The 17175-nt window shown below is 46.4% G+C and overlaps 7 protein-coding genes across 7 annotated transcripts; 4 read left to right on the top strand and 3 right to left on the bottom strand.

Moving 5' to 3' along the window:
• Window positions 1-668: 668 nt before the first annotated feature.
• NCS54_01289700 (CFEM domain-containing protein) lies at window positions 669-1330 on the top strand (the record flags this gene model as incomplete). The annotated part of the gene is made up of 2 exons (XM_053158119.1): window positions 669-909; window positions 957-1330. The coding sequence occupies 2 exons, from the start codon at window positions 669-671 to the stop codon at window positions 1328-1330; spliced, it is 615 nt and encodes a 204-aa protein (XP_053014094.1).
• Window positions 1331-2360: 1030 nt separating this feature from the next.
• NCS54_01289600 (Glyco-hydro-cc domain-containing protein) lies at window positions 2361-3374 on the top strand (the record flags this gene model as incomplete). Its single annotated transcript, XM_053158118.1, has 1 exon — window positions 2361-3374. The coding sequence occupies exon 1, from the start codon at window positions 2430-2432 to the stop codon at window positions 3372-3374; it is 945 nt and encodes a 314-aa protein (XP_053014093.1). The 5' UTR covers window positions 2361-2429.
• Window positions 3375-3636: 262 nt separating this feature from the next.
• NCS54_01289500 (Hypothetical protein) lies at window positions 3637-4532 on the bottom strand (the record flags this gene model as incomplete). Its single annotated transcript, XM_053158117.1, has 3 exons — window positions 3637-3734; window positions 3799-4236; window positions 4286-4532. 3 exons carry the CDS (start codon window positions 4530-4532, stop codon window positions 3637-3639), a joined length of 783 nt encoding a protein of 260 aa, XP_053014092.1.
• Window positions 4533-10798: 6266 nt separating this feature from the next.
• Window positions 10799-11389, bottom strand: NCS54_01289400 (Hypothetical protein; the record flags this gene model as incomplete). The annotated part of the gene is made up of 2 exons (XM_053158116.1): window positions 10799-11299; window positions 11354-11389. 2 exons carry the CDS (start codon window positions 11387-11389, stop codon window positions 10799-10801), a joined length of 537 nt encoding a protein of 178 aa, XP_053014091.1.
• Window positions 11390-11488: 99 nt separating this feature from the next.
• NCS54_01289300 (Hypothetical protein) lies at window positions 11489-11996 on the bottom strand (the record flags this gene model as incomplete). Its single annotated transcript, XM_053158115.1, has 2 exons — window positions 11489-11895; window positions 11939-11996. 2 exons carry the CDS (start codon window positions 11994-11996, stop codon window positions 11489-11491), a joined length of 465 nt encoding a protein of 154 aa, XP_053014090.1.
• An 838-nt stretch (window positions 11997-12834) lies between these two features.
• NCS54_01289200 (MFS domain-containing protein) lies at window positions 12835-14500 on the top strand (the record flags this gene model as incomplete). The annotated part of the gene is made up of 6 exons (XM_053158114.1): window positions 12835-13015; window positions 13062-13190; window positions 13249-13370; window positions 13418-13444; window positions 13508-13694; window positions 13785-14500. The coding sequence occupies 6 exons, from the start codon at window positions 12835-12837 to the stop codon at window positions 14498-14500; spliced, it is 1362 nt and encodes a 453-aa protein (XP_053014089.1).
• Window positions 14501-15686: 1186 nt separating this feature from the next.
• Window positions 15687-16938, top strand: NCS54_01289100 (Hypothetical protein; the record flags this gene model as incomplete). Its single annotated transcript, XM_053158113.1, has 2 exons — window positions 15687-16518; window positions 16565-16938. The coding sequence occupies 2 exons, from the start codon at window positions 15687-15689 to the stop codon at window positions 16936-16938; spliced, it is 1206 nt and encodes a 401-aa protein (XP_053014088.1).
• Window positions 16939-17175: the final 237 nt, after the last annotated feature.

Genomic DNA, 17175 nt, shown 5'->3' with positions numbered 1-17175 from the left:
ACGGCTCTCGTCGCGCCATGAATTTTCGTATGTGGGATCGATGGCATGACAGCTTCCCATAAGGACAAGGTGCGGCTGAGAAAGGTTGGGGTAATGCAAATTCACTAGTGGAGACCCCGTTCAGCTGCTTGATCCGTGGGGTGATGATGGGCCCTCGAGGTGCACGTTCACGTTAGCATCATCCCACTGAGAGCTTTTCCAGAATCTGTATGGGACAAGGTTAAGCTCACATCGGCTATGATTGAGTTGGGTGTGCTAGTGAGGGTTGGGTGGGACGAGCTAGTTAGCTGATCTTATCTGATCATAATTATCTGATCATTAGATCAAACGCTGGCAGCGCACTGGTCGCATCGTCAGGCGAACTGCTGTGGCTTGAACACTGGGCCCTGGTTTCTTGGCCCAAAATGGCAATTCGCCAATATGTGGCGTTTCAACATGGTCGAGACAGCAAGATGTTGTTCAGAGGTGTGGTGTTGGGTAGACAAAGTAGGAAGTTCAAATCTATATAAACCAGTCGACTACTACCTCTGTTTCTGTTCTTCACCTCGATCACAGAGTCCATCAATCAACACACCTTCAGCCTCTTCAGCCTTCAAAAGCTTTCAGCTTCCAGCCTCAGCTTCAGCTTCCGCTTTCAGCTCCAACTTTCAACCCCACCAACCATCAACATGAAGACCGTCGCCGTTGCCGTCGCTGCCCTGGCCCTCCAGGTTGTCGCCCACGAGTCTCTCGACAAGGCCGACTACTTCCCCGAGTGTTCTCTCGACTGTCTCACCGAGGCCATCGAGAAAAGCGTCGAGTGCAAGGAGACTGACTCCATCTGCCTCTGCGACCACGAGAACTACGAGGCCATCTACGAGTACACCATGGACTGTGTCATTGACGCCTGCGGTGAAGATGTCGCCATCGGTAAATTTTACTTGAGCCATTCACTACGTGATACTAACCAACTCCAGACGAGGTCCTCCCCGCTGCTGAGCCTTACTGCTCTGACGCCACCTCTCTGTACTCCGCCACTGCCACTTCTCCCCTTCCTTCCCACACTCACTCTCACGACGAGGAGGAGGAGGAGGAAGAGGACCACACCCACGAGCACTCCCACGATACCACCGCCGCCGAGTCCGCCGCCGAGACTACTGCCGCTGCCGCCACCACTAAGGAGGCTGCCGAGTCCGAGGCCGCTGAGACCACCGAGGCTCCTTCCACCGCTGCTGAGACTGCCGCCGCCACCACCTCTTCTGTCGAAGCCGTTTCCACTGGCGCCGCTGGTCAGCTCGGCTCCATGGGCGCTGCTGCCATGCTCGCCATGGGTGCCCTTGCCGCCTTCTAAGTGGCTCTCAAGTATTCCATACATCTCTGATAGGGGGAATATGTGGTAGCTGTTGCATAGGATTCATTTCATAGACTGGGTGGTATATAGCAGCTGCTGCATTGGACTTCACTTCAATAGCTTATAGTTAGAAAGAAGTGGGAGGGGCGAGGGACTTTCTTTTGACTATAATCCTTAATACATTATCTTTGGTTGTTAATTTGGCTCTTCTGTGATCTCCACGATGCCCTGCCTCGAGCGTATTAGTCGCTCTGCTAATACAACATGAATGCCTTGATAGTGGTAAAAATATCTCTTTCAATTGGAATACGTAGCATAAGGCTTTTCTTCTTATCCTCTTCTTTACTTGATCTTCTTGATCATGGACCTAAGTCCCGTGGGGTGGAAATAGACTTTGTCTTTGTACTCCTCCGAAGGAAGGCACGCATGCAGGAGCCACGTGCTGCCCGCTTGAATGGGAAATTCCCCAAAACGGCAAGTTTCTATTATGACAACCATCTATGATGAGCGGAAGTGCATGAACAGGTGAAAGTGATATTATTTCATCAAAGCGCCGCCGATTTTGTTGTGCTGGCGGGACTCGATCACCAGGGGACGGTGCGCACTGCGAAGAGGTCCCCGAGGCTCCCCCCGTCGTAGCCTGCTGCCAGCTGGGCAAGGCATAACAGCCCTGTTGGTGTCAGTGTCAGGGCTCTCGTCGAGAGCCCGTTAGGGCTAGGCGATAACATTGTAACCACTCTTCAATGCCCTGATAAAGAATGACGGTGGTTTCCGTCGCCAAGTTACATCCCTGTCGCCTCGTGATATGCCGATCCTTTGTCAACTAAACACAGTCAAGTCTGTCTGTTTCGATGGCCAAGGAAACCGCATGACGTCACAGCCCAGCCAAAGCAAATCAGACATCGCCACTTCACCTCGCAAGGGTTCATGCTCGCATTAACCAAGGCAACCCCTGACTTTTTGAAACAGAACGCTGGCAGAATGACATGTTTCAACCTTGTTTTCTGGACGAAGATCAGAATTGACAATACTTGAAATACGGCTACCGCATCGCGATGCTTTGAATTGTGCTCGTCAGATATTATTGCTTTTAACCAAAATGCGCCGACTCTCTACTTTCTATTTGTTCCATTTCTTAGGTCTCGCCAATTGCATTGACCTGACCTCTAAACGTGGATTGGCTTTCCATGGCGACAAACACGAGTCCGATAACGAGCTACTGCTGTCAAACAACTCGGAGATAGCATGGTACTACACCTGGTCCCTCTGGCCGTCAGATGAGATTGGCAAATCTCTTCCTTTTGTGCCACTGATTCACGGCCTCGACGATGCATCAGACTCTGAACTTAAATCTCGCCTCAACAAACTTCCAGACTCTTCAACCCATCTCCTCAGCTTCAACGAACCCGATGGAGAGACGGATACGGGTGGCAGCTCAATATCAGCCAAGGATGCCGCTCGCTCTTACATGTCCAATATTGCTCCGTTGAGAAATTCGACGAATTCTCGACAATGGAATATAAGCCACCCGAGTGTTACTGGCTCTCCACGAGGACTTGAATGGCTCAGAGACTTCAACGAATCTTGTTACGACATTGACGACGATGGTTGCCCGACAGATTTTGTGGCAGTACACTGGTATGGTGATGCACCAGGGCTCGAAAACTGGCTTCAGACCTTGCGGGAATTTTACAACGAGACTGCCCCGAAAGCCAAGTTCTGGATTACTGAAATGGCCTTGCCAAAAGAAGACGAGGAAGCGACCTTGTCTATGATGAACGAAAGCTTGCGGAAGCTCGACAGTCTCGACTACGTGCAAGCGTATGCTTGGTTTGGAGCATTCCGTTCAGATGAAGCAAACGAGTGGACTGGCGACAGTGTTTCTCTCTTTGATGATGACGGAAGTCTGACAAAGCTCGGTGTGGAGTATCTTGGTGGCAAGAGCAAAGGTTTTGAAGAAGGCATGTCGGGAGGCCTTCGACAAGCGCCCACGAGTAGTCTTGTTCTGGTTGGATTGATGATAGCGGCGTTCCTTACCTGGTGATTCTCTTAGAATTAGATGATGTTACGTGCTGTGCCTGTAAAGATAGATTTACGATATGAAGCAATGACGATGCATCTCAAACCCCTAATTCGTATTCACGTCTATGTGTTTTCGGGCCGAGTCGAGGTTGATGCGCGTTCAAGTGTCAACGCAGCTTTGACCTTCTAATAGCACGGCTTCTATTAATCTAATGTGTAATCGAAGGCCCAGTTCCTCCCAGAAAGATAAATACATCCCGTTCTCGTGATTCGTCCAGAGCTCATTACGGCTCGATCTTCCCTCCATTGAGAGCGGCAGCAATGAAGTCATAGCCGATGTCAAAGTTGATCCCATCTGGGTTCGTAAAGTTTTCCGCCGAGTCTTATCATGCGGTTAGTACAAGTAACAGAGATTTCGGAGAATCTCAAGAATGGACAATACTCACACCACTCGTCGTTGGCTTCAGGATGAGGGCCTACAAGGGCAACCCAACCCTTGCCATAGCGAGTCACGGATGCCGCTACATCGCCGTTTTGCGAATACCTCGCCAAAACTCTTCCTGAGCCGTCGGCACGTAGCTTGTTCTCATCTAGTCCAGTAATGACTGCACCTTCTTGAAAGTACATCCACCTCTTCTTGCCCGTTTTGCCAGAGACGAAAGTCCAGTCAACCTCAATGACTGTATCTTTGCTGGAAGTCACTTGGGCATTATTCTGAGAAGTCTCGGCGTCGGTGTTAGAATCGCGAGGCAAAAGTCCAAAACCGGGCGAGTCACCAGCCAGGTAAGCACCGAAACAGAAACCGAGATAGTATCCTCCAGAGGATATGAAGTCTCGGAGAGGTTTCTTGTATTTTTTCAGGCTTGGCCATGACTCTTCAAGATCTGTGTATTCTTGTATTAGCTGAGAACAAACAATTGAGAGGAGACTAACCATCACCCCCGCCAGGATGAGCATAAACCTGGACACCTTTCAAGGTATGCTCGTTGATGTCAATGTCCTCTGTAGGGCCAGCAAATGAGACTTGGAACTTTAATGGGGAAGACTCCAGTAGCTCAGCGACAGCCTCAGGGCAGCCTTCGCACGAGGCCGGCCCACGGTAAACCAGAGCTTTTGGGGGATTTGTGCACGCTGTCGCTCCAGCAACAGCTGAAGCCATAGCTATCGTCGTGGTTCGCATTGTTGATCAGTTTGATGAGTAGAATGTTGAGACGAGGAGAAATCGGCCGAGGGAGATGGAACACTTAGAGAAGAAAGAAGAGGGTTAAAAGAGCGCTTAAATAAGTAAAAGTAGTATCAAGTCAGACAATAGTTATGTCCATGAGACAGTGCACGTTGGCTAGATTGATCTACGATACAGCCAATCAATGCCCTCTCTTTCCAGACTACTACGGAGGCCGATAGGGAACACTGTTGCAAAACCCCCCTGTTAGTTGTCTTTTGGGTCCCTTCCCCACTCTTAAGCCAGAAATCACCTTATACCTTATTAGTCTAGATACTTAGGTATGAGTAGTAGAGCAGGTACTGCGGATTAGTAGTGGGCCTGCGTGGTATATATCTGTCCCGCCTAAGTAACCCCTATCGCAAATACTGCGAAGTAGTAATGGGCCCGCGCGATGTTTTAGAACCTTGATTTATATAATGTGGTCTAAGTAGTTTAGTTCTTTTTAAGTAATTCTTAGTGAGTGATATGGTATTGTAATTAACCTGATTTTTATTGGCTGTGGTTGTAAGTTGAATGGCGCTGTGCTGGATGATAATTACTTTGTCTAGCTTTAAAAGCTGTGGATGTGTATATGCTAGCGTCCCCTTTTTTATAGCCTTAAATTTTAATTTAGAGATTTGTGTTGTGAACTTTATTTGAGTAATAGGTATAATTCTTATATAAGTGATTTTTATTTTAGGTGCTAATATCTATGTGTGAGTATATAGCGTGATATGCTAGTAGTGGCTTAGCGTAGTGTTCCCCGCGCTGGGTTAGTAGTGGACTAGCGCGGCGATTTTATGCTTAGGATAGTCTAGTGATTATTATTTATTGTAGTAAAGGGTAATATTGTTATGGTTTGTAAATATTAAATCTTGTTCCTAATGTTAGTTTGGTTTTTTTTTTGCCTTTATTTTTTTAATGTCTCTCTTTAAATAGAATGGTACCCCTAGATATCCCCCCTGAGTATGTCTATTGCGTTAAAGCTGGGAAGAAGCATTATGATCTCTTTATTATTATATATGCTGGCGAAAACTATTGTGGCCGTTGTGGCTTAGCTAACCCCTTTTAATCCTAACGCTGGGCTAGGTCTAGGACTCTAGCCCTTTTTGGCCCGTATGATGAGGTGGTTGAGGTGGATGACTCTTTGTTATACCTAGTTAGCCCGGTAAGTCAGCTTATGCGTAATAAATTAAAACTAGTGTTATCTGCTGGTATTGGGTATGTATAACTACTCCCTAATGTAGTGTCTATCCCTAATGGGGTGACTGTGAATATATGGGCATGCTAATATCCTTTTAAGCCGTTAAGTGGTCCTCCTTATTTGTAGTTTATGGTGATTGCCTTGGCGGCTAGTTAAGCCATTTAGAATACTAAAAGTAATATTAGAAAGCCTATGAGGTAGTGTATTGGCTACTAATGGGTCTATATTAGTCTCTTATTTATGAGCTTGGAGACCAGGTACTTTAATGGTCTTGTGGTAGAGGTCTTAGAGATAGTGTTGCCTCTAAAAGATATGGTGATTAAGTTTAACTCGGTAGATCTCTTTACCTGGCCCTTGTTTACTTAGACCTTATTTGAATACTTATATCTGCTCCCGAGCACTATAGACCCTATTAACTAAGAGCTTTGGAAGCTTTTTTATGCTTTGTCTTTCTCTGGAAAGAAAATCGTTATTATTTTTAATATTGATAAGTTTATTATGCCCTTAAGTATGCTTACTTCTGGGTACTTTTTGAATAACCAAGCGGGCTAGTTAAAGGTGCTTGTTGTCTTGATATTGATAGACGTGGGTGATAAGTAGGAGCTAATTATACCGCTAAGGCTAGATGAATATTTAATATTGGCTAAGGATGGTAAGAAATGGAAGGTCAAATAGGAGGATTTGAGCCTAGCTCTTAGGCTTAAGAAATGTATTAAGTAAGAGAGGTAGATTAATTAGGATAATGGTATGAAGAATAGGGAACAGGTTAAGTAGGAAAAGGTAGTTCTAGCTTCCACTTACTTGAACTTGGCGTATAAGGGCTATAATGATATCCTTGATAATATTGTTGTGAAGGGGGATGTGGTTGACCTTAGTGAATCCGAAGACGCGGTTATTGAGCTAATGCTTGATAGCGTCTCTGATGGGGAGGGAGATGAGTGTGATGTAGACTAAGAGGACGAGGTTAACTATGAGAGTGAGATAAGTCTTTTTAAGGAGTTTGTATGTAATTAGACTAAGCTCTTGCTTATTGAAATATTAATCTTAGTAGGTAAGCTCGTAGTTAGTAATTATCCCTGACTCTATTGAAGGAGCCTAAACCTAATAATATGTAGATAGTGCTGTTAAAGGACTTCCCCCCGCCTAGTCTATATATTTTAGAGGCACTAAGATTTCTATGACCTTTGCCTTTTGACCTAGAAAAAGGAAGGATTGATTACTTAGGTTCCTTATTAGACTGGTTATTATCTTCCTTATTATTACTTATTTCCTTGATGTTATTTTTTTTTTTGTCTTTAATACTAAACTCAATAAGTGGTTATTCTGCTAGTTCCCTATCTTCCAATTTGTCTTATTGGGCTTAATCTGCTCGTGTAAGTAATGCTTCTTATATGTAGTTAGATAATTTAATGCGTAGATAGATGTGGTAGCTTATATATTTAGTAACTCCCCTAGTTAGAGCCTTATGGTATGCTAGTATAGGTGGCTATCTATTTTTGATGTGTTGAATGATTTTATCCCGAAGGGTAAGGTAGAAGCGCTTAAATAGATGTAGCTTATTAGGGTCCTGGTGATTGCTAAGGACTATGTTATTGTAGCTTATTTCTGTGAGGATATTGCGGTATTACTTTTTTGTCTCTGGCTCTAGATATGTGCTGATATTGATACCAGCTAGGGGTCGTAGTATTTTGCCTAGAACTGGGCGGTTGATAGGGATCCCCTAATTGTAGGCCTTGTCTGGGTTAGGGTAATAATAATTTATCTAGGGCTGGCCGTGGATAACGTGGGGATGGTTCTTTTGGAGGCGTATTTTGTGTAGATTTTATGCTTCGACGAAGTTAAAGAGCTCTTGACGTAGTATACCTTTGAAGATAGCGTAGATAGTAATCTAGTCCTTAAGCATATTGCCGTTAAAATCCCTATCCCTAGTAAGCTCTCTAAAGTAGTCTACCTACTGTTGGGAATAGATGTGAAGTATGCGTTCCTACTAACTCTTGATTTTGATATTTTTTATACTTGGTGCTGCCTTATAGGAATCCTTTAATTGTTTGCCCTGTTGGAAGACTTATTTATTTTATTTTATGTATTTGCTTATAGCTAAAGTAAAGTTCTAGTGGGTTATTGTGACTAATGGCGTTTTATTGCCTCTATCTGCTTGTAGAAACTACGGGCAGAAGCTATAGGTGTTGTATGTAGCTAAATACTGCTTTAATATACTTAAGGCGGTTGTAGTAGAGTGGCTAATATAGAACCAAATAATGTTGCGTGAGTAGGTATTAATTGCGGCGTATATCTTGAATCTATATGCCTTAAGCTTATTATGGCTGTTAATATACTATTAGTAGTTTAGCCCCGGGATAAGGAATTGCCTTTTCTTTCTCTGTATTATCCTTTTGCGTATCTTAACCTCGTTTGGGAATATAATTTTATATATCTTAAAGAGGGGATCTCTTGGTACTTAGAGCTGCTGTTGCTGGCGTAGATATGGCTAGAGAAACCTTTTGCTGTATCTTGTAATGGCATTGGACCGCTGCGCTATCTCGATAATAACCTGCTTTGTCTTCTCTAATAAGGTAAGGCGTTTTTTATTGCTATTGATGCGATGAACCTAGCGGCGGTCTGGGTAAAGTCTAATTTGTTTTAAACCTCTTTTGGTGATGGGCTAGCCTTGCCTCTGAAGGATACTTAAGGTCTGCTTCTCGGTAAGGCCAATGCGGAAGATAAGGTCGCGGATAGCTTTTACAAGCTTAGGTGTCTTAATGGTATGTGATTGCTAACGCGGAAGTCCCTAGCTGGCTATCCGCCGGGAGATTATGCTGAGGTTGATAGTGATATGGTGATGCTTCTGAAGCTTATGCCTGATCTTGCTTTGCAAGGCGCTATTGAGGTATAGAAAGGTGATATAGTTATAGTATTGATTGATGGGACTGGGTGGTTGTGCTATGGCGTTGGAGGTGAGTATGTAGGTAGGGGTGATTTCTTGGTGTTGGAAAAGGTGGATTGTTAGGATGGAGCCCTTATTTAAGTAGGGCGAATTAGCTAATTTGTATTACCTCGTAGTGGCTTAATAGCTAGCCTGGTGCGGACTAGGCAACCAGTGAATTAGATGAAATGCAATGCTACTATTGGGGAATAGGAACAATTAGGACCCTACCTTTGGAAGTGATTGTAAGTTTTTAAAAAAACATTAAATCCCTTTTAACCTCTTTTTTCCCTCTTTTTCTCTATTATGTGGCTAAGAAGTGTGCTTGGCTTCTTGCCTTTAAAGTATAACTTTAATATACTTATTTAGCTTGGACCCCTTGCGCTATTATTATCGCTAAATACATTAAGTGGCCTCCCTTGAGCACCGCTCTCGTAGTGAATAAGCTGATAATTAGCAGCGTTATCGCTGCTGATCCCTGATGTCTGGAGCGGCGGCCTCTGTCTTAGCGGGTGGGGATCCCTCTTAGAACTAAAATAGTAAGGATAAAGGAAAGGTTTAGCCTAGTGGCCGTAAATTCGCGGGTAGAATTATGGTAAATCTAGTTAGCTGCTATATAGCTAAGAGACTGCTATTAATACTTTATTTGAGTAGAAGAAGAAAAAGTAAAAAAAGAAGGCCCCTCTTATTGGGTCTGCGCGTGACTTTCCCTGCCGCCCTTGTATTATTCGCGCTACTAAGAGCCTAGGGTATAAGTGTGCCTCCTAGGATAGTAAGTAGCTTATTTTGCTATTTAAGCTTGCTAGGCTAATATATATAGAATAGATATTGGTGTTGCTTGCTGGGCCTGCGTAAAGAATGGTTATACCTGTAGGCCTGTAAGTAGTCTTTTTTAGCTCTTGGTTAGTGAGCTGCTAATTAGCTGCTATTTAGGTCCCTGCTGGTGTAATCGCTATTGTGTGTGCCTTTTAGGAGCTGAACCGGTAGATTAATGATATGAGCGAGGATCCTGGTGATGCCTGGCGCTCCGCTGCGTAGCGTGTAGTATAGCAGCTTCGTGCCTATAGTGCTGCTTTAGCTCTGGCTCTGGCTCTATGTGGTGAAGTAGATGAAAAGACTCTTGAGGAGCGAAAGGTTGTAGTGTTGGAGGCTATTGCTGAGGCTGCTTGGCTCTGGATTGTAGGTGAATTAAACTCGCTAGCTAAGTTCTATTATTAACTTAATGCCTAGTAACTTAATAAGCTAGATGAGGAGAGCGTAGAGGAGGATGAAGATAGAGAGGACGAAGATAATTAAGTCTTGATTATTGTCTGATGTGGAGGGTAGTTATGGGGCGGGGGCTATAATAGGGGGTCTTTATATCTATTATATAACGAAGTTGCTCTTCGCTGGTCCGCTGCGACCCCGCTGTTATTGCTGAACCTACTCTTGCGTGTTAAACTAAAGGAATTACGGTTCTAAGGTATATGTCTTAATGTACTGTGGGGCCGTTAATGCATTCGCGCTAACCCATTTTGTCAGTTGGAACGTGCTTTTTGGGTTTTGCAACAGTGACCTCTATAGGCTGCCGCAGACTACGACAGAGCCAACCAGTGCCACGCTTACAGTGTCTCTTCAACCTCATAGCGGCTGACGCTCTGCATTTTCTCCACTGTTAGCGCGCTATCAGAAAGTGCAGATAATTTAGCGGCGCTCTGTTTGAGTCCTCTGCCGAGAGGAACACTAACAATGGTCTACAATCTTATTCAGTGGCGGGATTCATGCAAGAAATGACTCTATTTCTACGAGAAACCCAATCAATCTCTCTTCATATGGTCTATTCTACAACCAAGTCAACAAATCCCACTCTCGATTCCTTCGCGACAGTGCCGAAAGCGCCGATGACAGGCCTAACAAAGTCATCTCCAGTCATATCCAGACTGTCGATCTGGGCGAGCTTCTCCTTGACCCCATCGGCAGAGCACCAAAATGACAATTGGTCCTCAGTGTAAGATATCCCGAATACCACCTTGGCGGAAGCGGTGGCTAACAATGACTTGACGCTCCTCGCCGCGCGGCGATCAATCGACCTAGCCTTGTTCTTGATCTCCCAAACAATCTCTCCATTCTGCACATCTAAAAGATGCGGGTAAATTGTAGCTCGTCCTCGTAATAACAGAGACCAGCTTCTAGGGTCTTCTCAAGTGCTGACGTATCCGGGACGTTGAGGGTCACTGAGGCAGTACCATCCAAAAGCCTCTGACGTTTTCCAACAAACGACACCGGCTCGCCAGCCTGACTCAATGGGGCCTTGCCAGTGATTAGCGTAATCTTTGAGCCATCGTATTTGTAATTCTCTTCGACGGGGCTCCGGATGTGCATGAGGCCAACCTCAGGAGCCAGAGATGAGCCACTGGGCTTCAAAGGCCAAGCCGGTGCAGGCTGTTTACCGCCCTTGATGGGCACATCTAGTTTGGCAAAGTCAATGGTAGGGGATTCTCCTTCAGGCCATTGGGCCGTAGTGATGACGGTTTCGCGACCCATAATGAAGCGGCCCTCCTTTGTTTTTCTGACACCTAAGCAGATAAAGTACCACTGGCCTGAAGGGTCTTGGGGAAGATCTCCATGTCCAGTGTACTAGATGTATCCATTGGGGTCAGTCTTTCCCATGACTGGGTTACTTGGGTTGACCTCAAAAGGACCCCGAATGCTCTTTGGCCTTGCCATGATGATATGGTGATCAGCGAAGCATCCTCCCTCTGCTATCATTTTCTTATACATATGGGGCCCTTCAGGGAAGACTTTGGTGATGCCCTCCCAAAGGAGCTACTCTTCCGGTAGCTTCTTGCCCGTCTTGAGATCAATCTCAAATTGTCGAATCTTGGTCTCTGAAGCATGAGCTGCAGAACCGATCAGGTATACTCGGTCGTCGTCGTCCCAGAAGAGACTCGTATCGATTCTGAAGAAGTCGTAAAAGATGGGATCACTCCATTCGTTCGCCCAGATATCATCGGTTGTGAGGATAAAGTTCTGAAACTCGTTTTCTAGGGATGGAAGTTCTATTTTGTGGATGACGCTGGTAAAGACTATGTAGAATATGCCCTTGTGATATCGGATCGAGGGAGCGTAAAGGCCGCCCTGGGCCGACATGAACTCTTCAGCGCTATCGGGTCCGTAAACCTTAGTATACGATTGCTGTAGACTCAGCTGACCAGCGCGATTGATTGCGTTTCCTACAAGAGTCAGTTGGGTCCTGGTTCAAGACACCACACTCACCGATATGGGTCCACGTCACCAAGTCTTTGGAGGCGTAGATGGGCAGACCAGGGAACATATGAAAAGTCGAATTGACGAGGAAATAGGACCCATCAACAAAGACGACCGACGGGTCAGGGGCGAACCATGAACGTGTTCCATGGCTGAGAATAGGTGTGGTGGTGGAATCCCCTGGTCGGCTAGTGCAGTACTTGCCCTTTATATGTGATTCTAAAGCGTGTGACATCCTCCAAGTCATTATATGATTCAAAATACACGAGAGAGAACCCCAACTTGGAAACTTGAGGCTCGTTGTCGGGAAGATATTCGAGTCCAAGATGGCGAAAGAGAACGGCTAATCTTGTTTGGCTGGCGATGTGCCTGGCTATTCCTTTGGATCTCCAGCTGTGGGGGGAGATTCCCAAAATTGGAAATTTTGGGCTTTTTGATGCGCCAAGACTCAATTCTCCGCGAAGAATAAGAGGCAGCTGGTCGAGACCAATCCTTGTCGTAGAGCACAGCTTCCAACCGAGGGACTCACACGGCAGACCTGACTGCCCCAGAAACGAACGATTCTGTCATTCGTCTCCAGAAAATAGTCTAAAATGAGGGTCCTGAACCAGGTGGTTGGTAGTCGAGGGCTCACGTGCCGGCAACACCCACCCCGGATTGTCAAACCCGAGGACAACTAGCGTCCGGGCAAACATGACTCGTCCCACTTACTGGCGAGATTTTGAGCTTTCTTTCGTCTGGTACTAGCAAGAGAAGGGTGAATCTCCCACGGGGAACGGTGCGGATCAGGATAAATACGACCGCTTCCCTCGATCAAAGTCGACGTCTGCCCTCATCACTCACCCTTACCTTATTCAACTATTAACAACTCCCTTCTCTTTGGTAAGACTTTGATTACAATTACCATGTCACATGACGAGCTTAGGATCAAGGACTTATATCCTGACCTGGGCAAACCTTGGTGGCGCGTCCCCCATCTCCTGAAACTGAATGCCCTCCTGATCGCCCCCTTTCTGACAAGTTACGTCGGAGGTTACGACGGCTCGGTCCTTGATTGGATGCAGACAGTGTCTGTGTGGCAGGAGGGTGAGTTTAGAGTGTTGTCTGATCAGTTTTGATACTGACTTCGCAGATCTTAAACATCCCAAGGGAGGCATCCTCGGCCTTATGGTGACCATGCAGGTCATTGGTGGCATTGCTTGCCTGCCTTTTGCACCTTTTGCAGCTGACGTCTTTGGACGTCGTCACCCTGTTGCCTCTGGTTCGGCCTTGACCGTGTTCGGTGCTGCTCTTCAGGGGCAACTTGGGCATGTTTATAGCTGGAAGATTCTTTATCGGCGTTGGAGGCAGCTTTGCGGCGGTTTCTGCTGCTCCACTAATTGCAGAGCTGAGTTATCCCACTCATCGTGCTATCTTTACGGCAGTGTATAACACTAGCTGGGTATGTTGCCAGCCCCTATTGCAAGATCGAACTAACAAATCAACCAGTACCTTGGCTCAATCGTTGCTGCCTGGGTGACCTACGGAACGTTCGCCATGCCCAACAGTTGAAGTTGGCGTATCCCATCCTTGCGCCAGGCTCTCGTCTCCATCATTCAGATTTTCACCATCTACTTTGCGCCCGAGAGTCCTCGATGGCTGATTGCCAATGACCAAACCGAAGAGGCTTCTCGAATCCTGAGCAAGTACCACGCCGGATCTGATGAACCAAATGAGCTGGTTCGGTTCGAAGTGGCTGAAATCACGGCTGCCATTGAGTTTGAACGTGCCAACAAGTCGACTTCGTTTTTACAATTCTTCTGAACTAGTGAGTAATCATAACATTTCTGTAAGTATGGCGCTAACTCTTTCACAGAGGGAAACATCCACCGGTTCGCCATTACCGTGCTGCTTGGTTTCATCATTCAATGGTGCGGCAACAGTCTGATCTCTTCCTATCTCATTCTGATCCTCAACAACATTGGCATCACGAACCCAGAGACACAGAACTTGATCAATGGAGGTCTTCAAATCTACAACATGGTGGTTGCGACTACTGCCGCATGCCTGGTTGACCGCCTCGGTGAACGATTCCTCTTTTTGCTTTCCACAAATGGCATGATGTTCTCTTTCGTCACCTGGATTATCCTCTCTGCTCGTAACCAGCAGCTCGACTATGAGAAGAAGGGTCTCAGCATCGGAGTTGTTGCCATGGTTTTCATCTTTTATGCATTCTACAACTTTGCCATGAATCCCCTTCCGATTGCCTACCTGGTCGAAGTCCTCCCTTACACGTTGCGAGCCAAGGGTCAACCATATTCAACTTGGCCCAGTTCTCCAGCTCACTGTTCAACGGATTCGTCAACCCTGTCTGCATGGAAGCCTTGGGATGGAGGTATTATATCGTCTTTGCCTGCGCACTTGCTCTCTGGAGTTCAAGACATCACGATGTATGCCGCGGATTGGGAGGATTCGGGCCATGCAGATACTGAAGTACCGAGCAAGAGAGTAGCTAGTTCTGAACGAAGCTTTTGGGAGCGACGCGACTTGATTCCCATTCTTTCCCTGCAACGTGGACAGCCGTTGGATTGATTTACCCATGTTGTTAAACGAGAAACTGCTGGGCGCGCCAAGGTCGTTTTTGATCGAATGTTGCCCTGGCATTCATGTCCTGAAAGGGTAAAGGTTCTGTTAGTTTTAGATCTGTTGACGTCATTCGTGGTGCACCTAGCCTAGCCACATTTTTACACCACCACAGCAAACTCAGGAGGCGCAAACTGGGACAATTAGACAGAGAAATCAAGCCTCATTATCCCCACCAAAACACATCTCCTTTTCAGATATTAACAGTTTCGACGGTTTACTGTCAAGGGAGCCCAATCCCTGTCTCAACTTCTATTTGAAAGCTTTGATCTTATCCTTCTCTTTTTAAGATAAGTCAACTTATGATGTCGAGCCTAAACTTCGTGTCAAAGTGACTTCTCGGCAACAAAATATTGGATGCGTAGGGTAGCTCAGCAGACCTCGCCGATTCCTGTTTCCGACCTGTGTCGGCCCGGGAAACAGTCACGTCAGATTTATTCTTATTGATGCATGCATAATAACGCATATAGTCAATGCACATATTTATTCGTCTCTTGTTTTTCATTCCCCTTGTGCTGTCCTTGCTCTGGTCTCCTCCTACTACTATACCCAAACTGTCTAAGAGCGATGGTCAGGCTCTTCTGAGCTGCCGTAACAGTCGGGCTTTGCTTACATGGCTGGGCCTCCCATGACTATAATTCCCTTCCTAAGTTGAAATTGTTTGTCAATGGTTCGTAGCCATGAAGCTCGGTCAATCTCTCGGCGACATTGCATCAAGTTGGGGTACCCCGCACGACGATCCCAATATCCCTGCTCGCGGAGTAACCTCAACCTCCCCAGACCTGTCACTGATATCATCCTAACCAAGCGCACCAATGATCTCCACCGTGAAACCTGGGGAACGTTTGCTAGATGGGTCTGAGGTCCCTTGCAAGTTCATCGCTGCAACTCTCGGCATCGTGACCGAAAGTCAACGTGCGACAGGCGCACCACTCACCGGTTATCATGATTCAAGCGGTCCAATCTGCATGAACCAGAATCCTACAATGTGGAACGCCATGTGGTTGGCGGAAGTTGAACTAGTTCTTCCGTAGTACGAGGACAGAGCGTCTGACGACAATGGTATAAAGTCCCAAGAAATGTTCACGCTTCAACTCTGCAACTCGGTTAGTCTCAAGCACCGACTCTCGTGACCATGCGGTTCAACAAGGTCTTCTTTCTTGCTGCAGCCCTCCCAGGGGTCCTCGCGGACAAGGGAGAAAAGGGCCCTGACAAGGATGGCAAATACTGGATCTCTGGTGACGGGATCGAGGCCGCCTTCATCCCATACGGTGCCTCCATCACCAACCTCCTGGTCAATGATCAATACGGAATCTCCAGAGATGTCGTTGCCGGGTTCGACAATGCAACCCACTACAGCATTGATAAAGCCCATCCTCACTTTGGTGGTGTGCCAGGCAGATATGCCAACCGAATCCGGAACAGCACGTTCGAGATCGACGGCAAGAAATACAAGGTCAAGCCAAACGACAACCCGACACCAGAGGCCCCTGATGGTGCAGACACCCTCCATGGAGGGCCTGATGGATGGGACTATCGCAACTTCACTGTCGTCTCCCACACCAAGTCCAGCATCACCTTTTCCATCGTAGACCCAGACGGAAAGGAGGGTTTCCCAGGAGAGGTGGTTTCATACGTCACCTACACGCTTACTGGACGTGACTGGGACATCAAGATTGTGGCCCTGGCAACAACTAAGAAGACACCAATCATGCTCACCAGCCACACTTATTGGAACCTGGACGGCTTCTCCAACAACGAGACAAGCACGGTGTCCAACCACACTCTACACATGCCCTACAGTGGCCAGCGTGTGGCTGTTGACAACATTCTCATCCCGAATGGTGACATTATTCCAAACAAAAAGGGATCTGCCAACGACTTCTGGAGTGAGCCCAAGCAGATTGGTGATCAAGAGAACAACTCTGAGCTGAAGGGTAACTGTGGCTTCAACTGCACTGGATATGGTATGTGATTTTGTGCAGTCTTAGGACGACCGTTAACATGGCATAGATACCTGCTACATTGTCAGCCGAGAACAGCTTGGCAAGTATGATTGGCGAACTGAGGGCCCTGTGGCAACTCTCTCTTCATCCTGGTCTGGAATCCAGCTTGATATTTACACCGACCAAGACGCCTTCCAGTTTTACAGCTGCACTCAACAAAACGGGGCCATTCCTCTCAAAAAGACCCAGGGACTTCATAACTCCTCCGACTTTCCTCGTACGATCCCCAAGTATGGCTGTGTCGTGATGGAAGTGCAGGACTGGATCGATGGCATCAACCACCCAGAGTGGATGAGAGACCGCAAGCAGCTGTTTGAGCCTGGTGGTGATCCATATGTTCTGCAGGCTCGATACTCTTTCAGCCTCAAGGGCAAGGCTTGATTGGCTCAGGACTAGACTCCAGTGCAATATTAGAGGCAATATTTTAGAACTCTGAATGCAAGATGAAAGTTGTAAATAGTGCATGGATGTACCTGGCAGCTTATTCTGCAAGTCCCTCAGTGCAATCAATTCACAATCCTAGCACACAAAAGTATCTTGAAATGTTCAATTGGTTAATTAGTTGTCATGTACAACGTACAACGACCGTTATCTACATCTATTTACATGCATGTCATT

Source organism: Fusarium falciforme, chromosome 10, assembly GCF_026873545.1.
Source record: "Fusarium falciforme chromosome 10, complete sequence".
Lineage (NCBI taxonomy): Eukaryota > Fungi > Ascomycota > Sordariomycetes > Hypocreales > Nectriaceae > Fusarium > Fusarium falciforme.
The sequence above is the reverse complement of the archived record's forward strand: the minus strand, read 5'-3'. Positions and strand labels throughout refer to the sequence as shown.